Source organism: Macrobrachium nipponense, chromosome 12 (genome assembly GCF_015104395.2).
Source record: "Macrobrachium nipponense isolate FS-2020 chromosome 12, ASM1510439v2, whole genome shotgun sequence".
NCBI lineage: Eukaryota > Metazoa > Arthropoda > Malacostraca > Decapoda > Palaemonidae > Macrobrachium > Macrobrachium nipponense.
Window position 1 is genome coordinate 51,435,401 of NC_087205.1, and position 24,938 is coordinate 51,460,338.

General features: G+C 37.5%; 1 protein-coding gene across 1 annotated transcript in view; it reads left to right on the top strand.

The window, feature by feature from the left end:
* LOC135224527 (nucleolar protein 6-like) overlaps positions 1 to 24,938 on the top strand; it is a 254,757-nt gene that overhangs the window by 55,898 nt on the left and 173,921 nt on the right. The window contains exons 4-7 of the mRNA XM_064263598.1: positions 9,530 to 9,646; positions 16,221 to 16,397; positions 16,539 to 16,697; positions 24,730 to 24,877. Coding sequence (XP_064119668.1) covers positions 9,530 to 9,646; positions 16,221 to 16,397; positions 16,539 to 16,697; positions 24,730 to 24,877 — 601 coding nt within the window. The remainder of the gene's footprint in view (positions 1 to 9,529; positions 9,647 to 16,220; positions 16,398 to 16,538; positions 16,698 to 24,729; positions 24,878 to 24,938) is intronic.

The following is a 24,938-nucleotide window of genomic DNA, read 5'->3' on the forward strand; positions in this document are numbered from 1 at the left end:
GTAGTTGTGTGTGTTTTCCCCATTTTTTTTCTTTCAAATTCTCATAAATAATCTCTCTTGTACACTGTCCCCTGGACCCGCCGACTCACTGTTGACAACCTTAGGCTTGGAGAAGGACCTCCCTTTGCTATTCCCAACCTCCTCCAATGAAAACATCAAAGATTCTTTGATTGTTACTACGAGCCCTTACGTAGTTCAGAACAGAGGAAAGAATAGCAGATTTAATAATAGAAATAGGAATGCTAATCCTGATTTTGGAATTTTACTTGGGTCTCAAGAACCTGAGACTTATAACAAATATCTCTCTCTTGGCCTTGACAAAAACATAAAAGAACTGAATATATTTGATGTCCATAGAGTTATTGTAAAATGCATTGGCAGAGAAACAAAGATAGCTTCTCAAGGTAAAGGAAGCTTGCTTGTAGAAGTTTCATCACCAGATGAAAGTAGAAAATTAAGTTTCTATTAGTGCTGTAGAAGGAAGCACAGCAAAATGCACTCATCAAACATGAATCGGTCTAAGGGCGTAGTGTATAGTACTGAACTCTTACATTATTCTGAGAACACTCTCCGAAAAGAATTTGCTGATCAAAAGGTGGTTGATGTGAGACGAATCAAGAAAACAGTATTGGGAACAATACATCCAACACCTACTTTAATACTCACTTTTGATTGTTTGATACTCCCTAAATTTCTGAAAGCTGCATGGCTTCACCTGCCAGTTAGACAGTATATTCCTGCCCCCAGAAGATGTTTCCATTGCCAAATGTTTGACCATCTGATTACAACATGCAGGAAAAAAGAAAGGAATGAACCAGCTATCCGCTTTAACTGTGGAAGAAAAGAGCATGGGAATTGTGAGCTTACTCCATGCTGCCCAAATTGTGGGAGAGACCATAATACAGCACATAAATCATGTATCAAGTATCTCATTGTAAAAGAAACACTATGCATCAAGACTCAAGAGTGTATTACCTTTAAAGAGGCAAGACAAAAGACTGCAGAAATTCAACACCCAGCAGTCATTTGTAGATGCAGTAAAAGGAAATGGGGAAAGATAAAAGAAATTGAATCTCAAAAGTCTAATGAATATAATGAAGAAAAAATGGATGCTGGGACAATTGTCAACAAGAGGACTTGAAGTGAAGAGTCTGTAACAATGTCTGAATCAAAAGTCAAGCACCTTGAGAAAGGAAATACATCTGCAGAAAAAAATGAGTAAACTTTCATCATCCTATAGTTCAGCTGAGCCTTATAAAACATCTGAATTAATGAAAAACAATGAGTCATATCCCAATATCTTATCTTAAAACACAGCAGCAACAAATGTAGAATCTAAGACAAACAAAATGTTACACTCAGATCAGCTTGGTTTAGACCATAAAACTAGACTAATTGAAAATGATAAACCAGATACTACAAGGGTCGAAGATAATACTAAAGATACCGCCATTTCAAATACCATCATAAGTGATCACTTGGTACATTCAAATGACCCTATAAGTACTCCTTCAACATCTGGAACTGTTCCAAAAGTCTGCCACAAAAACCAAATGTCACCTACAAAGAAAAAGCATAATAGAACAATCTTGGACAGAGGATCATCCTCTAGAAAATAGGTACTTTCTCTGCTATATTACAGTGGAACTGCCAGGGACTTCACGCTAAATATGAAGAGCTATTATGTTTGATTAATACCTATAACCCATTATGCTTAGCGCTACAAGAGACTATGCTAAGTAACAACAAAATGCATATTCCTAAAGAATTTTTTGCATTCCACTCCCAATTCCCTTTACAAGTAAATTTGGGTGGAAGTGCTCTTCTTGTAAGACGAGATATTGCTCACTCAAAAATACAGTTCCAAACTCAATTACAAGCTGTAGCTGTTCAAATTCACTTAAAAAAGACATACACAATTTGTTCATTGTATCTCCCTCCTAATATATATTGGGAGACTTTAATGGTCAACATGAACTTTGGGGTGACATTTTAACAAATCAAAGAGGCAACCTTATCTTATCATCAATAGAAAATTCAGATATGACCCTTTTGAATGCTGAAAAACCCATCCACTTTCACATTCAGACTGGTACATTTTCATGCATTGACTTATCTGTCACCAGTTCTGATACATTCATAGACTTCAACTGGGAGGTGTTGGATGATCTATACAGTAGTGATCATTTCCCAATTGTCATCAGAACCGAGAAATATGAGCCAGTATAGCTCCTTTTCCAAGAACTTAGTTATATTTAACTAGATTCAAAGGATGTGCCAACAGTAGGAGAAGCAGCGTTCGATTTAACAATCCCAAAGACCAGTGGAAAATTGCATTGGAAGGAATGTTCAATGCAAAATAAGACATAAAGCCATGAGAGCAGCTTTTACTAGGTACAGAAGATATCAATGTGATTGCTACTTGATCTCCTTTAAAAAGGCTCAAGCCAAATTCAGATGGCAAATAAAGCATCCGAGACAAGAATCATGGGTACTTTCTATGTCAACAATTACCTGGAAAACACCTGTGACCAAGATATGTACAGTTATTAAGAAAATAGCAGGAAAATATAATCCTAGTCCCCTTCCTGTTTTTAAAGTCAATGGCGACTTTATAACCGACTCAAAAGCTGTAAGCAATGTTTTTGCTGAACATTTTGCAATAATATCAAACAGGGATGAAAATTCTCCATTCCACAGGAAGAGTGTTAGCAGAGTCAGAAACAATTAATTTTACTTCTTATAAATCTGAATTGTATAATATGCCTTTTACCATGGAGGAATTTTTATTTGCTCTTAGAAACAGTAAAAACACTGCACCTGGACCTGATGAAATTTTATATGAAATGATCAAGAATACCTCAAAGGAAACAAAATTTTCCATTCTAAGTATTATTAATAGAATTTTTAAGAAGAGTGATTGACCTAGTGTTTGGGAAATAGCGACAGTTTTACCCTCTGTCAAGCCTGGGAAAGATTCATATGTCCGTAGAAGCTATAGACCAATAGCTTTAACATCCTGTTTATGTAAATTTATGGAAAAAAGGGTAAATTTTAGGTTGGTATGGTTTTTAGAATCAAAGAAGATTATATCATCATCTCAGTGTGGCTTTCGCTGTGTGCACTCTTGCACAGATGTATTGGTACGTTTGGAGAATACAATTTGTCAGGCATTTGCTTCCAAGCAGCATTATGTGGCAGTTTTCTTTGACCTAGAAAAGGCTTATGATACTACCTGGAGGCATGGAATTATGAAGGTCTTGCATGAAATTGGTCTGTGTGATGAACTACCACTTGTTATTAAAGTTTTTTTTAAAAAACCGTTATTTTAAAGTCAGAGTTGGTAGTACTTTGTCTCATTTGAAAGAACAAGAGGAAGGAATACCACAGGGAAGTGTGTCAAGTGTCACTCTGTTTGCCTTAGCCATAAATGGGATAGCCTAAAAAATTCCAAAAGATCTAATGTCAACAATGTTTGTTGATGATCCATCTATTTCGTGTGCTGCATCTAAAATGTCTGTTGCAGAGCGAAAACTTCAGTTTGTAATAAATAAAGTTAACAGTTGGGCAGCTGAGCATGGTTTCAAATTTTCCTCTGCCAAAACTGTTGTTATTCACTTCTGCTGTTCTGGAGGGGCTTATCCAAACCCAGATCTGTTTTTAAATGGACAGAGACTCAAATGTGTACAGGAAACAAAATTTTTAGGCCTCATCTTTGATAGCAGGTTAACATGGGAAGGTCATCTCAGGAGCCTCAAATTCAAATGCATGAAGGCATTAGATGTTTTAAAAGTCTTAAGTTATACAAATTGGGGGCATCATAGAAAGCACTTGCTACATGTTTATAAAGCAATGGTTGCTTCAAAATTGGCATGTGGGTCAGAAATCTACTCCTCAGCAATTACAAGAAGATTAGATATACTTTGAATGCAGTTCACCATGGGGGAATTAGAATTGTAACAGGAGCCTTTAAATCCTCCCCAATATTTAGTTTACTAGTGGATGCGGGTTAACTGCCCCTAGATTTGATAAGGAAATTTGTCCTGTTGAAATATTGGTACCACATACAGAGAACTCTTGAGTCCTTAGCCTAAAATACTGTTTTTAAAGGCAATTTTTGTATTCATGAAAGATATGCTTCATATCCAAAGTCTTTTGGATACAGGATAAAATTTACCTTAGAGGAGCTCAGTGTAATAAAAGGAAAAGTAATTCCAGCAAAATTTTCAAGATTCCCTACATGGAAGTTGCCCTCTGTGAAATATTGTAAATGTTTTTCTAGTTGCAAGGCAGATTGTTCAGATGATATTCTTAAACAGAAATTTCTTTGCCATGCTGAAAAGCATGATAACTCTAGGCAAATCTTTACCAATGGCTCCAAATCCAGTGTAGGCGTTGGATTTGGAGTGGTATACCCTGGCAGTAGTATTTGTGGTGCACTACTAAGTTCTGCTTCTATTTTTACTGCTGAACTTTTTAGGATTTTAACAGCACTAAAGAAAATTGTAGCTTTAGAAGGAGATAATTTTACTATTTTTAGTGATTCCAAGATTGCCTTGGAAGCTTTGATATCTTTTAATCCAGTACACCCTGTGGTACTGGAAATAAAAGAGTGGCTGTTTTTATTAAAACAAAAATAGAAGGCAGTTAACTTCTGCTGGGTTCCTTCACATGTTGGCATTGTTGAAAATGAACAAGATGATGAACTGGCTAAGTCAGGTACATCAAAAAATCCAAGAAGTATAGCAATTCCTTGCTCAGACTACATTCCTAAAATAAAAAAGACAGAAGAATCAGTTTGGTAATTTTATTGGGCAATAGAGAGAATGATAAAATGAGAGAACTTGCTGATGTAATCAATCCCTGGCTTTATATGTAAGAAGACTGTCGGAAAGAGACTGCACTATTTAGGTTACATATCGGCCACACACGGATTACTCATGGTTTTTTTTTAATGGAAAATGATCCTGAACCATTTTGTGAGGATTGTCTTCTTCCCCTCACAGTAAAACATTTAATAGTAGAATGTCCCAGTTTAATGTCGGCAAGGAACTGTCATTTTAACGTAGCTGAAGAATGGATTTTAAACTGGATCCCATTATAGGAAGAGATTTTAATGAGGATAGCCTTTTAAGTTACCTTCAAGAAGCAGGTCTTCTTGAAAAAATTTAGGTTAATTTGGTCATGATGTTTGAGTTTGTGTATGTGTTAGTATATATCATTTGCTTTCAAGTCTTTTACTTCGTTAAATTTTTATGTACATAAAGTTTACCACCAATTGATATAATATTTATTACCTTATATAAAGCTTTAGTACTTTTAATATCTGTTTATTTCACAGAACTCTGTAGAATTTGGAATTATGCGGGGTGCCTGTGTTGCTTGTACTTTTGTTTACAATGGTTTTGAAATAGGTGTGTAGGTGGGATGGGTACTTCGTGTGTTTTTGGGTTCTCTGTAGTTCTCTGACAGATTTTATATAAACATATTTGTAGCTTTTTAAGTGACTTTTTCCCTTGTAATTCTTTTTAATGATACAGTGTCAATAACCTCGTCGTTGCGACGCCAGTAAGAACTAACAAATCAATCCATCAATCAATGTGATTAAAAACTTAACAGGCAACCCCACCAACAGAATTGTACAGAGTACTCACTTTTGAGAAAAAGGGGAATTTAGGAAAAAAACAAAACTTCACCTCACCCAACCCAAAAAGGCTCGCTTAAAAAGGTAAGCCTTCAGTCACCCCAAAGGAAGAGGTGGATACCAACAGGAATGGTATGGGTTGGGGTTGACTTGAATGACACCACTTGCAATAGGACGCAGCATTAATTTACATTAGCTGAGGTGGAAATGTTTTCACCCCTTCCCCTCCTGTAAAGGGGTTCTTCCAAAAATCAGACCTCTCTCTGAAAGGTTATGTGCAGAAAGGCCTTGTTAATGGGAGCTGTAGAGAAACATGCATATCTTCACAACCAAGCACTGATGTGTGTTCCTAAAAAGAATTCCTCCAAATGAAGAGGGATCCTAGGCCTATCAACATTGAAATAACATCTTGTTTGCCAAATTTTCTGGATAAGTACCATTGCATTAGTACATTCAATTGTTCTAAAAGGGACTTGGACAACTATAGATCTGAAAGAAGCATGCTGGTACGTCCCTGTTGCCATTCCCTTGTGTTCCTTCATAGGACTCCAGATAAGGAAAAATATATGCAAGTTCAAAGTCATGCCCTGTGGGCTAAACATTGCCCTAAGAAATTTGACAACGTTAGGAACGGTAGTTCTTAGAGAAATCAGGAGTACAACTAATAGCCTACCTAAACAAAAGGTCGATATGGGATATCAGAAAAAAGTGTGCTTGAAAAACCTAGAGCATGGTTAATTGATTAAGTGCAATCAAAAGGTCTTTTGATGAATGGACAAAATCCCACCTTACACCCAGCAGACACTTTCAGTAGCTGGGACTGTGTTGGGATTCTTTTCACAGACTGTTATATCTCCCCTTCACGCTCAAAACAGAATAAGGCAACTCCTGGTGGTTTTGTTGCAATTTGCATCAATAACAAATCCAATACTCAGATTATAATAAATGAATGTAAACAAATTCTAGCTATTGCATGCAACAAACAAGATGTGAGATCAACCTCATCCAGAGGTTAAAAAAGTTTGGGAGATACTTCAGCCTTGATTGCGGAAGGAATCTCTGGCAATATAGGCCACCCTGACTCCTCAGTCTGTATGAGGGACAATACATACAGACCTCATTGACAGGTTGGAACGAGAGTTGGGAGGATTCTCAGGTGGCAGGGAGGTGGTCAGCTACTCAGGAATTGTCATATCAGTTTCCTGGAACTGATTGCTGTCTTTTTGTCTCTTAAAAGATAAAGAACTCAAATCTCCAGAAGAGACATTTGGTTGGTTCTAGACAACATGACTGCAATGTCCTACATCAAGAGGTCAGGATGATTCTCACCTCCTCTCAATATGATAATGCTAGCCATCCTTCAATGGCACAAGCAAGGAAGTGGCACTTTGCTGCAATTCAACTTACGAGGTCTCTCAATATAATATTAGACTCCCTATCAAGGAAAATGACTGCTTCAACAGAGTGAATGTTAGCCATCCACTTTTCAGAAAATACCCAACATCCTTGCACAAATGGAAGTGGATCCATTTGCCACAGATTAGAATTACAAACTGCCAGTCAAGCAACAGTAATAGATGCCTTCCTACTAGACTGGAACAAGTAGGGGAAAAAATATTTTTTCCCCAATTGTTCCAGATTTTGAAGGTGTTGGGCAAACTACTAACCTTCAAAGGAACATCTTACTTAATAGCCCCAAATTAGCTAAACAAGCATTGTTTCCTATTATTTTAACAATGGGCAAAAAGAAAAATTACAATACTGTCCATTGTTTTATCCCATTCAGTAATAGGGAAAGTTGTTAATACATCCTCCTTTCTGAGCCAAGACCTTTATCTAGCAATACCAGTATGTATGGAAGATATGGTTAGATTAGTATATTCATACCAAGAGACCAGTCAGAAATTCTAGAGAAGCAATTTTAACTTTTCTTATTCCTTTTGAAGGCAAATGTCTTGCAGTTACAACAATCATGTCTTACGAGGCAGCATTTACAAGGCAGAATTAACAAAGGGATTGAATCTAGTAAAGAAGTTGTCACTTACTTTCTGCAGTCCTTTGCACTACAAAGACAGGATCTCAAAAGGTTTCAATTGGTCCCTGAATAAGGTGCTTAGACTTCAATCAGCCCCTCAATTCAACGGACCTGGTACAACCACAACTCACAAGCTGAATTAGATGATGATCTTGATTGCATTATCATCAGGAACTCTTATTAGCAAACTGGGCTCTCTTTGATGGGGACAATACATCACACAAGCAGCTGACCATCAATTATTATTGTCTTCTGGCAAAGGATGAGATTCCTTTAAGAAGGAAATCTCCTATTCTCAGTAAACTAGATTGGGCAGCCAAAACATTATGCCCAGTTCAAGCACTTTAGTTTTACCCAGAGGTCATGGCGACCCCTCAGAAGGTCTGTTGTTTCCTACACTAGCATTACTATTGCCATGAACTTGAACAAATTTGACTAGACTGTGTATCGTTAGGTGGCATGGATAGTCTTGACCCATTGGCGCTACAACGACAAACCAAGGGCCTTCCTAACAGGTAGGTATGCTAGCTATCACTGGGAAAGGTTTGACAATACTGCAACCCTATCCAGCATGATTAGGTAAGTCACCACAGAACGTCACTCTATAAAACATAAGTTCGCACTTAGTTTCTTGTTCTTTGGTACCAAACCTAAAGGTATCTGGAATAAAGAATGGGACCTTGAAGCTTGTGTCTTGACCCTTGACCAAAAATATTTTGGGTTGTTGGGATTAAAATTCAAGAGCTTTTTGTCACTTGTGTATTTCTTTTAAAGTTCCTTAAGGACAAGACAGCGACTTCACTATGAAAAAACAGGTTTTGACATAGGAAGAACCCATTTTTGGTATACGCTGTTGAGCCCTCAAAAGCCTCACACTTCTCTGACAAAAAGACATGTGATTTAGGTAAGGGATCATCCTCCATTGACCAGCAGAAAGGAATGACTCCATGGTCTGTGTTTGGTTGTATGTAAACATGACAGTGTGTACGCTCATACCCACTTCTTCTTCTTGCAGTTTTTGACATAGGTAAACTGGGTTCAGCATTCGCTAATGATGAAAGAAAGTCCCCACTTACCTTGAGTTCATTTATACTCCATCACGTCTTATGATACGACACAATACATGGCCACAAGACCAGCTAAAAGAGAATTCTTTGACATTAGTCTGGTCAGCATGGAGCTCTGGATAGACCATGGAAAGGGCAACTCCTTGAAGACTCAACAGCGACTACCAAAAATAGATTTTTCCTACATCAAAACCTCTTTTTTGGATCGTTTTATCTTTATTGTCAATTTTAAGAAATATGGTTTGTGTTTATATAGGTACATTGTTAATTTTTTTATTCAAAAATTAAAAAAAAAAATTATATATTCAGACTGCCTTATTCTCACTTTTGAATGGTTAGATATCAGGTAAATGGCTGATTAGCTATTTCACTCCATCCTTGTCTATTGATAACATTTTTGCAATTGCATGAATATTGATGGGTTCATTTGTTTCATTTACTAATAGAAATCCATAAATTAGGTCATTTAGATTTAAATATTGCTAATAGTCATAGGTTACAGATTATGTAGTGAACAGAAAGTCTTGGAAATGTTTATTTTGACCTTGAGTCAGTTGTTTTCAAAATATTTTTGAGGTTTATCTTATAGATTATTTGAGATATATATGATAAATATATGTTGTTGGTTAGTAATTCTCACCGGCAATAAATCTTAGCCTTATTAAAATCTGTAGAAAGAAACATAACCAGTAAGAGTTATTTTTTTTAATTTATAGTATGTACTGTTCATTATTAATATGAGAGTTAACAATGTTGACCATTGCTTATTTTTTTCCCGTTCAGATGGAAGAACTGTTATTAGAAGTAAGTATTAAGGACAAACACCGACTCCAGTTAAATCAGTGGCTTAATCAGTTTACTTCTTTTGTGAAAGCTCTTCCACCATCTCCTGCTTATCAGGTATGTAGAAGTTTTAGATTCTTAATTTAAATGTCAATAGTATAGTAGTTGAATGTTACAATAAGGAAATAAAAAAATTTGGTTTGGAATCTTTTTTTTTTTTTATGTGAACATGCTATTATTATTATTGATACTACCACGTGTTGACAAATGCAGGAAACAAGAGATCCTTCTTGTGTAGTTTTTACAATTAGATATTATAATAATACAGAGAATTCTTCTAGCTTTTGAGGACTACTGTCCATTTGTCAAATGAATGGGGCATTAGCCTTTGAGGGAAAAATTGATTCTGTATTTGTTTTAGTACTTTACATAAAAATGTATGTGAAAAGGGTCTATTTGTCTTGTTTTAGTATTTTATGTAAAAATGTATGTGAAAAGGGTCTATTTGTCTTGTTTTAGTATTTTATGTAAAAATGTACATGGAAAGGGTCTTTTTGTCTTGTGCAGTATTATTGTCATCTTATGGATTCATTATACCAGGCAGTCCCCAGTTATCAGTAGGGATTCTGTGTCCAATAGCTTGATGATAAGTGAAAATCACTGATAGTCAAAAATTGGCAATTTATGGTGCTTATGGCACAGATAACCAGTTAATGGGGCCTCTTGATAGGTATGTATGTCGGTGCCGATAACTGGAAATCAGCGCACCATCAGTGGTACACAAGCGCCATAAAACCAGATCACTGATAACTGGGGACTGATTGACCTTTGATCACATCTCAAAATGCTCATAGGCCTCACATTTTGAGTCTAAAAGACAACTTTAACAGTTTTAGCATTTGTTTTTTGTATATGTAACTTACCAAGTAATTACGTAGCTATAGTTTTTAGCTAGTACGGCAGCTAAAATTTGAAATCTGTAGTAGTTATTCTTTTGTTTTGACGACGATGGTTTTCGATCTTCGGTGTGAGGCACCTCTAAGTGGAGAGGCTGAAGGAAGAATTGCGGTTGACGAGGGAAGCGAAGGAAAGATTGGAATTGGATTATGAGAAGCTAAGGATTGAGAATGAGTTTCAAAAGAGGGAATTAGAAGAGTTGAGAGGAATGATGAGTGCTGAGAGGGATTGAAAGAAGTGAAAGAGACTGAACAGTGGATGGTTGAGAAGATGGATGAGAAGTTGGGATTGATGATGAATGCTGTGCAAGAGATGATGAAGGGACTTATTGGAGAGGGAGCTGTCAGAAGTAGGCTTCCTGGGCCTTGTGATGGGCCAGGAGTGGTGAAGAAAGTGAAAGAGAGGGTAGATGAGAGTACGAGTGATGAGGGTGACGTGGTTATGATAAGTGAGGACAAGAAAGGAAAAACACAGGACAAAGATAGGACTGAGGATAAGGATAAAAAGGGGCTAAGAAGAAGAGGCAGACTAAGGGAAAGATGGTTAGTAAGGATGGCAAACAGGATGAGACAAGGACTGAAGACATTGGGGAAAGAGCTGAGAGTAAGAAACATGATTAGAGTGATTTGGACAGTGGTAAGTGGGAACAAGTAAGCAAGAAGGGTAAGAAGGGTGTGGCCAAGAATATGGATGTCAGTATGGAAGTGGATTCATTGTATTCAGAAGAGGTTAAGAAGAATCAGGATGGAAGTAGTGGAAGTGAGAGTGAAAGTGAGCGAGAAGTATGAAAGGCTGTTTATATGAGAGGTACCCCGATGTGCAAGGTATGAGGAATATGGGAGTAGAGAGGTATAGAACTTTTTAAAAAAAATATGAGAAATATCATATAGCAAAGTATGGGGACAATAGGAGAATTTAGGTTAGGGAGCTAGGAGATTTTTTGACTGGGTATTTGTTAAACATGTATGGGATAATGATGAGTGTAGGAGATATGTCATATAAAAGTGTCAAAACTAGGATCATGGAACAGGCTAGGAGGGCAAAGAGTAGTGTTAGGTATGGGAGGAAGAATGATTTTGAGGAGGCAAGAATGAATGTTGGTGAGTTTGTCTATGTTTGTATGCTGGTTAGAGACTAGCTAGAAAAAAGTTTGGGGACAAGGGAATAAATGAGTAAGGAGTTAGTGAGGAAGTTGTTGGCGACTGTGCCTGAGAGTGTATATGGGTTTATTAATCTAAAATGTAAGGAGAAAATGAGATGGACGAATGAGAGGTTAATGTGGAATGATATTTTAGAGATAGTTGAGGAATATGAGCTAGATTGGTGTATGAAAGAGAGCAGAAGTTTCAGCATCAGGACCGAAGTAAATGAGGGTATGCTTGAGTTTAAGAGCTATAGGGAGGCAGTTTTAGAAGGGCCAAGGCAAATGGCAGAATGAGTGGTTGATAGGAGAGTTAGAGTAAGTAATGTAAGTATGGTGAAATCTAAGAGAGATAGAAGTGCAAGTGTCAGAAGGTTAGGGTCAGTTAGCTGTGAGTGAGAGCAGAAGTGTTATAGATGTGGAAAACTAGGGCATAAGAAGAATGAATGTTGGTGGGCGTTAGGAGCATGTTTTAGTATGAATGTGGTTTGTGTTAACTGTGAAAAGAATGGGCATTATGCTAGGATGTGTAAAGAACAGCGTGCAAAGTGTGCTGAATGTGGAATGGAAGGTCATGTAGCAAGTGTGTGTAGGTAAAAGAGGATGAGTCAGGTTGGGAATTTGGGAAACTAGGTGTTAAGGGGATTCAGTTGGGTGGGTCTTCTAGTGTGCGGGCAGTAAGTGTGATGCATGTACAAGAAGGGTTGTTACATGAAGAAGGGTTCAGGGATAGAGCCCATGAATGTTTAAGTGTTAAAGTAAGGTGTAAAAGGTATGTTTGGTAGGTTTGATTGATACCGGATGCAGTGTCTGTCACGAATTGTTCTACGACAGACTACCGGTTCTTGCCAGATGGAGGGAGGCTTGATAGCCTTACCTTAAGCAACAGGCTCCAGCCCGTACACAAGGGGACAACTCAAAAGGAAAACACTGAAGATTTTAACAATTTCTGAATCACTTAAACAATGAATTAAACGATGACGCATGAACATAGGTGACACAGCACCCTTAATTCAAGTGTTGGAATAACACTTGATCAAAATACAAGGGACAAATTCCCGAAGGTTCATATAACAAGGACAGCAATGATTTCAATAGATTAGCCCAACAATGGCTGATACAAAGAACGATTACTTACTTCAGGGTCATGTGGCATTGCTCGCAACTCCCCTCATGGTAGTGTGTACTTGCGCATACACCCCTTACTCTGCCCAGAAGAGCTTTTGACTTGAACGAGATCTACTAGAAGTGAGAGAGAACATGTGGCGATTGCATGCACTTTTTATACCCGAACAGGCTAGGGATTTTTATGTAATTTTAAGTCTATGAAAGGAAGCATTTTCTCCTTTTGTATACTATTTATATTACTATAACTATTGAGTCATTCTACTATGGGGAGGATGAAGCAAGGAACAATAAAATCATTATAGTGGGCCCCCATATTCCCGTTCTCCGGATTCGCAGATTTCTCTCTGGAACATATCTACCCATTAAAATTCGCCTATTCCCAAGGTTTTCCGACAAAAATAATCACTAATCAGTGTATTTTGATGTTATTTTCTTGAATAATATATTTTTATGATACAAAAATGAATTGCTAATTTTCAAATATTAATATTGATTAATACTGTATTAGTAAGTTTAATGAGATTAAATAATATATAAAAATAAGAATTCTCACTCTCTTACAGAGATGAATGTTTTGTGTATAATAGATAAATGATTTACCATTTTCAAATATTAATATTAATGTAAACAGCAATAATATCAATTCATTAAAGAAAATACTATAGTGAATTAGTAAGATTTTAGTTTATAAATTTAAAAAATTATGTATGAATGAAGGAAATCCCAGTCTTCTCTCTCTAACTCCAGGTACTAAAACTGTCAAATATATCAAGTAATGTGACCAGAGAGGGAGGAGCTGTTGTGTTGTTGCCACTAAGTGTTCATGTAATTTCTCTCTCTCTCTCTCTCTCTTTTACTGAGGCGCGAGAATTTTTATAGTACATGTACTATGTGTTTATTAATACTTTCAAATGACAAATTTTCTAAAACAATTTGTATTTTTCATAGCTACAAACCCTCTGTCTTAACAATAGGATAATTTCCAGCACCTAGCTGGATCCAGTTTGTTGTGCTTGTGTCTGTTTGAAGATTGTTGAGCTAGTGAGTTTCTGTTGTGTTTCATTTGTGAACTGTTGTATTTGTGAGTTGTTGTGAACTCTTGGTGTTGATGTTGATTGGTGTTTGTTTGTGTTATTGATTTGTTGTGTTTTGAGTTGTGTAGTCTCGATGTTGATTGGTGTTTGTGTTAGAATTGTGGTGTTTGTTGAGCTGTGTGCAGTCTTTTGTCGTAGGTGTTTGTGTAGTGATTTGTTTTGTTGTTTTGAGTTGTTTTGTGGTTTTGGTACTTGTTTGGTTTTTTGGTGTATTGATATTCATTGGTTGTTTGTTTCTCTATGACTGTAGTATTCAGTAGACAGCACAGCATCTCGCCCTGAATGGTGAGTACATGGATTTATAGAGTTTTGTTTGTTTTCCTCACTGAACCAACCATCTTGTACTTAAATAGTAATGTAAAGAGGAAAGTGTGGCTGGGGGGAAATATTGTTAGCCGGTACGATTAAAGTAAATGTGGGGAATTCTTGGTACTTAAGTTGCTTAGCTTTGATTCCGCCACAGCAGAAGGAAGCATAGGATTTTTTTCCTATTATCTCTTCACCTTGTAATAATGTGTCGAGTTTTGCAGAGCCCGGGGGTGCAATACACCCGAAGCCCCCACCACTTCAAGTGGATGGGTTGTGGTTTTATCTCGGTGTAGGTGACAGTGTTAAATGGTTGTTTTAATTTGGTGCTGCACCCAGGCCAATGGCAGGCACCTATCATGGTTTACCAGCATTCGGACATAAAACTTTTGCTGTAAAGCTCCCACTTATGAAGTAGATGACTCTTGTCAACACCGCCATACCTCTATAGGTTGTGCACCAACCAGAGCAGTATCCCAGTAGCTCTTAACTGATAAGGAAAGACAAGCATTGTATTCAATACTAGCAACTCTTCTACCTTGACTTATTACATTTACATACCTTAATATTTTGGAGTATTATATGTATATCCATTTCTCCCACCTCCTGTCAATGTGGGAATCAGCTATGTAATTGCTTGATAAGTTACATATACAAAATGACATTTTTCTAATAAAATAACTTTTTGTACATACAGTGGAATCTTGACATACGAAAGTCTCTACTTAAGAAAAATCCAAGTTACGTAAGCAAAGGCAAAGATTTTTTTGCTTCTGTATAAGAAAATAATTCAGGTTGCGAAAGGGTAAAGTCCGAGATTCGCCTGGACCACCGAGAACAATTTTAAAACTCGCCCGCTGCCAACTGAGTAGACTCGCCACCATCCTCCCACTCTCCCATTGGTTCCTGATGCTAGTCACTGCCGTAAGATCCTGCTCTCCTATTGGTCAGCATCATGCCCCTATGTAAAGGCGTTCCTTGACCATTTATTGCGGCAGCGTTATTGTAAACACTGGAATTCATTCGTTCACATGTATTTCGTTTGTTAACGTAAATTCGTGTTAGAGATTTTGCTAATGTTGTACTGTAAGTTACTTTATCGTGTTGTGTGTGAACTTAATTACTTACGTTATTAGCCATGGGTCCCAAGAATGTTGGAGAACGAAGATGGAGATAATCAAGAAGTGTTAATGTTTTCTGCCATTTGTTAATGTGTTTCGTAAAGTTTAGTGTTAATGTTTTCTGCCGTCTTTTAATGTGTTTCATAAAGTTAAGTGTTCATGTTTTCTGCCATTTGTCCTCTTCCTAAAAGAGGCCCCACCAGGGATTGTAAATAGTCGTTTTCAACTTCTCGTGGAAGGTAGGGAAAATTTTTCAGAATTATATTTTTTCACCGTGTGCATTTGCATATCTTCCTCTTTCCATTTATGTGTTTTTTCGTAAAATGGCCGACCTCAAACTTTACCCAGCCTGAGGAGCTGTATATTGATATATTTACCCGTCCAGTAAGGGTTAATATAATATTGTTCATACGCGAACAAACCTTTGGTCTTAACAATAGCGCCTAGCTGGATCTGGTTAAAAAGCAGATGAAAGCAAGGAATCTTATGACATCTGGCAATGCATGTGTAGATTGGGTGAAGACTGGTCAAGGACCACGCACCTATGTCACCGCGTCAGTCTTTTCTTTAACCGCCTGGGCGAGTCATGGTTGACCTCTCTCGGCCTTTTAACTTTGTGTGTACTTTGTGTGTACTTACCAAGTAATTACAGATTCGGAGCCCACCCACCTCCCCTTGCAGGAACATAAGTCAAAAAGAAATTGACAGGACTTTGCGTAGTTGTTCCTCTGTCCCCCGATAGTGGGCTAGGCTAGTTGTTACCCCAAAACTAAAGCATCACTACCTCTGACTTCAAATTTTAGCTGCCATACTAGGTAGAAACTATAGCTATGTTATTACTTGGGAAGTATATACAAAAAGTTTTATTATAAAAACGGTGGTTTTTATTTGTTAACTGTTTTCTTGCTTTGTTCTCATTTGTTTTTTTGTTTTGTTTTATTTAGCTGAGTGCTACTAAATGGTTGAAAGAAAACAATGTTGTCGACCCTTTATTACTGCCAGAAAGTAAAGGGTGCTTCCAATATATTCCTCCAACTGAAGTTAAATTTGTTGGTGGTGCAGCTGTTGGAACGTTACTGAATACTGATGAAACCGTTGATGTTATGCTTGTGCTTCCAAAGGTGAGGTGGTTAATTAATTTTTTTAGAGAATGAAAATTTTGTCACACAAAAGTATTTTGTTAAACTAAGAAATTATTAGTCTGAAATAAGTATGATGACATTTTCAGAATTTTGATGTCTAAAACTTTGACTTCTTTGTAGGAAATTGTGAACTTTAAAGATTTCAAAGATGGGAGATGGCTTGCTAAGCGAACCAAATACCTCTCGTGGATAGCCTTCAATATTCGAGGCAAGGCTGACTTGGTGACAAACATTAACTGGACTTGTCATCTAGGAAATTCAGGTCGGCCAGTATTGCAGGTAAAGTTTTGACTCTGAATTTAATGTCTGTCAGTCTGTTATTAACTCCTATTAGTTTAGTATGAAAGAATTCAAGGCTGTTATGAAGTTTCAATGTGTGATGATCAAGTGTTATGGTTCTGTCATTTTATCTGCATTTATTTTTTCTAAGGAATTTTCCCCAACTAATTTATAACTGCTCTTGTGGCCTTATTTCTTATTCGATCATTCATTCATGAGTTTTTCCACATTATGATGCCCCACTTAGAGTTTTGTTATCTTTGAGAAAAAGTTACTTTGAGTCTCTTAATGAGAAGAATGAAGCAGGTTAGCTATTTTCACATAGAAGATGGTTTATAAACTAAGAACATTTAGTTAATGCATAAGATACTTTAGTGCAAAGAAATAAGTTAAAGAAAACCTTTATGTAGGAATATTCCTCAGTGCAAGCTGAAGTCAGTTCTTGAAACTTGTAATAATGTAAGTATTCGTTTGTGGTTAAGGGCCAAGTCAGTGACTGAATTTACAGGAATTTGCATATAAAACTTTCCAAGTAATTAGATATAGCTGCAAGTTTCCTAGCCCTCTTACGCTGAAGGGGTATAATAAAAATCGTCTCCCATATGCCGAGGGGGTCTCGGAGTGAGCGCCAAAGTGGAAATTTTTTTTTTCAATAAATCACAGCGAGCTTAGTTTTCAAGATTAAGAGTTCATTTGTGGCTCCTTTTTTTGTCATTGCCTGGAGTTTAGTATGCAACCATCAGAAAGAAAAAAAAAATATCATTATCATATATAAATAATGCGATATATGATAGCTCGAAAACAAAATTTCATATATGTATTCAAATCACGCTGTGAGCAAAACAGTTAAAGCTAACAAGTTAATTTTTTTCATTGTATTTTACACTAAATTGCGATCATTTTGGTATGTAACACATTGTAAAACTATCAAAGCAACACAGTGGAAATATTATCACAAAATGATGCATGAATTCTTAATGCGCGGACGTAAAAAAATGTTTTTTTCAAAAATTCACTATAAATCTAAATATTGTTCTAGAGACTTCCAATTTATTTCAAAATGAAGATAAATGATTGAATATTACTATACTGTAAGAGTTTTAGCTTACAATTGTAGTTTTCGACCATTTCGGACAAGTTAAAGTTGACCGAATGTCAAATTTTTTTATATGCAAATATTTCGAAAATGAGAAAAGCTACAACCTTCAATTATTTATTGTTGTATTCTACATGAAATTGCACACATTTTCATATATAAAACTCTCTGAAACGCCTAATATGAAACGGAGCAAATATTATGAGAATGCGACTTACGCATTTTGGAGATTTGCGGCGGAGAATCCGCGCGCGGAGGGAAGGAAAGTTTTTTTTTAAATTCGCCATAAATCTAAATATATTGTGCTAGAGACTTCGAATTTGTTTCAAAATGAAGGTAAATGCTTGAATATTACTAGACTGTAAGAGTTTTAGCTTGCAATTGCATTTTTCGACTATTTCGGTATGCAGAGTCAAAGTTGACCGAATGTGGTTTTTTTCTATTTATCGTGATTTATATGCAAATATTTTGAAAATGAGAAAAGCTTCAACCTTCAATCATTTTTTTTATTCTACATGAAATTGCGCACATTTTCATATATAAAACTTTATGTAACGGCTAATTTAAAATGGTGCAAACATTACGACAATCGCACGAAAAAATTTCTGATTTTTTTCGGAAGAGTTACCGCACGGACGTAAGGAAAATGTTTTTTTTTTTTTTTTTTTTTCATAAATTCACCTTAAATCAAAATATTGTGCTAGAGACTTCCAATTTGTTGCAAAATGAAGGTAAAGATGAATTGATACTATAGAATATAAGAGTTTTAGCTTACAATTGCATTTTTTGACCATTTCGGTAGAGTCAAAGGTTGAAATTTTGGCACTTATCGTTATTTATATGAAAATATTTCAAAACTGATAAAAGCTACAACCATGGGTTGTTTTTAGTTATATTGTGCATTTATGTAACGGCTAATTTAAAATAGTGCAAACATTACGACAATCGCACAAAAAAATTTATCGGAAGAGATACCGCACGGACATAAGGATAAAGTTTTTTTCTTAAATGCACCATAAATTGAAATATTGTGCTAGAGACGTCCAATTTGTTGCAAAATGAAGGTAAATGATTGAATATTACTAGAATATAAGAGTTTTAGCTTACAATTGCGTTTTTCGACCATTTCGGTAGAGTCAAAGTTGACCGAAGGTTGAAAAATTTTGGCACATCGATATTTATTTAAAAATATTTCAAAACTGATAAAAGCTACAATCATGAGTATTTTGTTGTTGTATTCTACATGAAATTGCACACATTTTCATATATAATACTCCATGTAACGGCTAATTTAAAATGGTGCAAAAGTGACTAAATAATTTCTGAGATGTGTCACTGATACTTTTTAGTGCGATAAGAAAGAAATTCGCGCTTGCGCGCCTGTGAAACGATTATAAACAAAACAACGCCTTGATCCGTGAGCTCCCAGCATCCCCCAAGGCGCGTGATTCAAAAGTTTTTGCCTGGTAGGCCTATAAGTATTTTTCCGCAAATTTAAAAAAAACTTTTTATCGACGTTCAATACGTCCATCGGCACCCGACAAACACTTTATGTCGACGTTTAATACGTCTAATCGGCGTTAGAGGGCTAGCATAGCTGCCAAAAATTCAAATTTAGCTTTGGCGCCACCTATTTCGGGAACAATAGGTAAAAAATTGCTGAGCTCTACAATTCATTTTCTGCTGACTCCCGAGTAACATCAATGGTTTTTTGGCAGTTGTTTAGTCATATTTTGGATGTTTCCAGTCTTTTGGTGACATATTCAGTCAATGTTTTGGTTGCTTTTGCTTAATTAGCCATTGGATTAAATGCCATTATGTTAGATTCCAGTTTGAATGTTTGAAAGATCTAACATGTCCTGAATGTAAGAATTTGGAGGAGAGTAAATGAAAAGCTTTAAAGTCTCATCTTGATAAGCTTAATAGAGGTAGGAGAAGAAAGGCAGCTCTTAGTGCTGAAAGTAGCAGAAGAGGTAACTATTTCTTTTCAACCTCCTATCATATCTCCAATCCGTAGCCCTCGTACTCCTTTACCTCAGGCTCCATTTCCAGGACCCCATGCTTCTAATCCTAACACTTTAACCAGTCTTGAGTCAAAATTTGGTAAGAAATTTGAATGCCTTGCTAATGCAGTACAGTCAACCCTCTTTATTCCCATTCTCGAGATTTGCAGAATTTTCTTTGGACCATATTTACCCATTATTTGCAGGAAATTTACATATTTGCAGGTTTTTCCAATGATAAATATTCACTATTTAAAGTATTTTGATGTTATTTTCATGACAAAATACAATTTTATGATACAAAAATTATCTATGTACTAATTTTCATATATGAATATTGATTAATACTGTATTAGTAAGTTTAATGAGATTAAATGATATCACATAATAAAAATGATAAACTCTCTCTCTCTCTCTCTCTCTCTCTCTCTCTCTCTCTCTCTCTCTCTCTCTCTCTCTCTCTCTCTCTCTCTCTCTCTCTCTCTCTTACCAGAGAGGTGTTTTTTATGATAAAATAAATTTTTCATTCAATCTCACCAAGCAATTATTCAGCTGTAGGATTCCCTACACAAGGCAGACTAACTTTCAAATTTCTAGGTGGGGCTGCCATCATTAGCGTAGGTAACTAGTTACTGCCCACTTCCGTCAAACAGGTATGATGTCGTCACACCTCTTCAATTGGATTTCTGCTGGCTCCCAAGTAACATCAGTAGCTCTGTGGACTTTCTTCGTCATCTTTTGGAGGGTTTTTGACTTTTCCAGGATATTGGTGACATACAAGTTTTTTGGTGTGCTTATTTCAGAATTAGCTTAGCTTATTTGCTCATTTTGTCAACTTTGCTGCCTTGTTTTTGCTTGAATATGTCTGATTCAAGTTTATCGGGAGTGAGGTTTTGTGCTGAGGGGTGCAAAACTAGGCTAGTCAAAGAAATTTACGATCCTCTCTAAGCGTACGAAATGTAGGGGTCAAGAGTGATCTAAGGAACTTAGATGTTCTGTATGTCAGGGTTGGGATGATGATCAATAGAAACTTTTCAGTTCATATCATAAGAAGGTTTTGCAAGATAGGAAGAGGAAAGCAGCCATTAGGGCAGAAAGTAAGACTAGTGTAGCTCTTCCATTTCCCCCTGTGATGGAGGAGATCTCTACTCCTGCTTCTTCTCCTATTCATGGTAATCTTTCTCCCATTCTCAGTCCTCCTACCCCTTCACTTCCAACTCCTGTAACAGCTTCCCTTGTTACCTTTTCCAACACCATTGCCAGCCTCAAATCAAGGTTGGAGAGAAATTCGAGGATTTGGCTAATACCATGATGGAGCTAGGTGCCTCCATGACATTGTTCATGGAGAAAAGTGAACAAGTGAAAGTGCCCAGTGCAAGTGCAAGTGAAGTGCTTTCTGAGGGGGTCGTTGTCCGTCCCTCCAGTTCTCCTAGACAAAGGTCACTGTCCTGCTCCCCTGCCTTGGAGAGAAGGCATACCATAGGTCCAAGGGAGACTGGCGGGGTTTGCCCACAGGCAGTCGCTCCCTCAGTTGAACCTGAAGTATCGAATCAGGTATTGACAGAGCGCTGTTGGAAAGGCGGCTCGTTCTGTGTGAATTTGTTGGACTCCAGTGAGTCGTTGTCTCCGCGTTCATGTTACTGGCGTAGTTCCTGGCCCTCTCGTCCTCTTAAGAGGTCTTCGACTGTTGACATCTCCCTTCTCCCTGCCAAGAAATTTAGGGATATGAATTCCAGTCAGCGCACGTCTTGTAGTCGTGCGGCTCAGGCGTACAAAGGGGTTGGTTCAGCTCACAACTCAGTGGACTCGACTGAGACTCGAAAGGTGCAGGCACCTGTGAAACATGCGCCTGCTCTTTAGTCGACTCAAAATTCTTTGACTTCATTTCTGGACCTTTCTTCCGAAGCAAGACGTAAACCTACGTCTTCAGTTCAAGCTGAGCCTTTCCAGGAAGACCAGCTTTTAGCTCCTTTTTGGCAGCACTTTGAGGAGTTGTCCTTCTTTAAGGGGAAGAATCTGCAATCGAGGAAGGGAGAAGGGGCCATGTCCCTTGCTCCTTCAGAGGTTCAGAGCAGGACATGGGCCTGGAGCTCAAGCACAGGGAAGAACTAGAGCAAGAGCATGAAAAGGAACAAGTAGAAGAGAAAGAGTCAGAACAGGTTTCGACTTATTCTCCAACAGCTTAATCTCCGACAGCTTATGCTTCCTTAATAAGGTTCCTCTTGGATTACTTTCTGGACTGCTTTTCTCCTTTCGCTCCTTCGTTTCCACCGTTGATCTTCATGAAGAAGAAGAAGAAGCAACCAGAAGAACTCCTGCCTAAGTTAGTCATCTCCTTGTGGATAAGCGGCTAGCAATCAAGAGAGATCATGGTAAAGTGTCATTCGCCTCCCCCTCCTTCTTTGCTTGTCAACAAGAGATACTGCTTCTACATCACCGGGGAAGCTCCTTCCTTGGGAGTATCTGCTTCCTCCCAGGGAGACTTCTTGGCCTTGGTTGACATGAATAGAAGAGCAGTGTTTTTGGCTGTGAAAATATTCTTTATTCTTCTGAGATCGACCACCTGGTTCACAACCTTTTTAAAGTTTTGGAGATTTTCAGTTGTATGGATTGGTCGTCAGAGCTTTGGTGAGAAAACTAGAGAACTGCCCTTCGATTTCCGTGGATCTGTGGGAGGACTGGCTTGGTGTGCTATCGTGCTTTGACAAGCCCATTAGGGATGGAGTGGACGAAGTAGCTCCTTGTTTGCCATGGGAATGTTAAAGAAGCGTGAGCTGTGGTGCTCCTCTACCACCAAAGGAGTTATGACTATTCAGAAGTCAGCCCTGCTGTTCTCTCCCCTGGGCAAGTCACACCTGTTTCCACAAGACACGGTCCAGGATATTTTGTTAGTGCTCGAGAAGAAATCAATGACGATTTGTTAGCTCAATCCACTAAATGCCCCAAACTTACAGCAGCTGTTGTGACTCCTTCCAAGTTGCTGCTGCAGAAGCAGCCTTTTTGTGGGGTAAGTTGCGCCCTTTTGCTCGACCTCACTTTTACCTTCACCCACCTGCCAAGTCCTCGTATAGGTCAGCAGTTAAGACCGAAAACAATGATGTTCCTGTCCTTTGCACACCCATAGGCACCAGGCTACACTAGTTTGGGAGGAATGAAAGATCAGAGGTGCAGAAGCCTGGGTCGTCGAAGTCCTACACATGGGTTACGCCATAACTTTCTTGGAAAGATCTCCCCTGTCCAAAGTCCCCATCATATTGACAGCTTACTCCATAGGCTCAGAGAAGTTTTTGGCACTCGAGGAAGAAGTAAGATCCTTGATTCTCAAGAGTACAATCAAGGAGGTCTACGACTCATCGATGGGTTTCTACAACAGGCTATTTGTGGTCCCCAAAGCATCAGGGGGCTGGAGGCCCATGTTGGATGTAAGTGTACTGAATCGTTACATTCTGAAAACAAAATTCAAAATGGAGACTCAGAGTTCAGTGCTGGCTACTCTTCGTCAAGGGGACTGGATTGTATCCCTCGGCATGCAGGACGCCTACTTATTTGTGATGTAGACAACACAAATAATTACTAGAAACGGAAATGTGAATGCATTGTTCAAGATAGGCTAACTACAAAACATTGTCCCCCAATCTATTCCCCCTCCCAAAGTTGATGATCATACAACTTGAGCTCCTGACTCCCAAATTAAGTAGGCCTATAATAGCATGTCAATTATCTAATAATTCACTTATTTCCAGCTGCCTCACTCAAATTTATCTGTACGCTATCACCAAATATCCGGTACCATATATATTCAAGGAAGAAATTTGTAAAGTCAACTAAAAATTATACTTACTGGCAAATTAAGGCGAAAATTGCCTGCAGTTTGATGTTTAAAGCCACCAGTGTGTCTGTCTCTTAACTTCTCGCCGGCACACACCATAGCCAGCTTATGCAATGTGTTTCAATACATTCTCTTGTTGCTGGCTTTGACGACCATTAATCTGCTAATTTTCTCCCTAGTAATATTTTTACTTTCCTTGTTCATTTTATCCAGTAGACAGGCACTAACATCATATTATATCCTCACGTCTGTTCAATGTATTTACCGTTGCTAATAAGATTTATAATGTGTCTCCAACACAGTCATAAAAATCGGACAACCAAAAGTGCAAATCTGTCAGCTGTGTGCAAGGCATAGGGCGTTAATCACTGGAGTGGCCATCTCCCTGCTGAGAGTGTGACTTCGAGAGGCCATATTGAAAGGTCTCGGTCCAGCTCATAGTACTATACTTTAACGCTATTATTTTTTTAATCTTTATTATTATTATTATTATTATTATTATTAGTATTAGTATTATTATTATTATTATTATTATTATTTGACCCAATTTTGCTTTACATATTTGATGGGGATTCATTATGATAGAACACCGATAATTCTGATCCGAAGCCATTAGAAGGGGAATTTTATATTCCATGCACTGCAATGTCTCTTAAGCAATTTATCAATTTTGTTCACTAACCCACTGAGATTAACCATACTGAATATTTTTATTATGACCAGCACAAGTGCAATGACAATATAATTACCTTATTCAGTAACCTATGATGTCTAATTGTCAGTCCTTGGGTTTTGTTTCCTTATTCCATATTCTAAAAAACATCATATTAATATATACTGAAAAGGCATTTGAAGTTATTAGAACCTTATATCTAATGACTAGTCCCCAAAGGGCATAGATGGTAGCTCTAAGCCTGAACAATAGTGCTGAGCTTGCTGTTGTTGCCTTTCCTTGTATGAAACTGTAACAATGGGTGATGGTCCAAAAGCCACCAGAGTGAAGAAGTGACATGGAATGGTTGTGGATGTTGATGCTTCTTTCATAAATAAACAAATTATTGTTTTCCTTTTTTATGATATATTGTTTTCAACTTTGTGTTATAGGTAACTCCAGCAGGTGGAATTGGCAAGAAATGGAGAGTTAACCTTTATCCAGTTCCAGACACAACAAGCCTGAAATTGTCATTGTTTTCTCCTGAAAGGTGGACTGTTTCACCTACTTGGTATTTCAGTGATGAGAGTGCAAAGGAAGGTGAGACTTTTTTCATGTTTTAAAGTGCTTGTGAAAGGGTATATATTATACTGCAATTAAT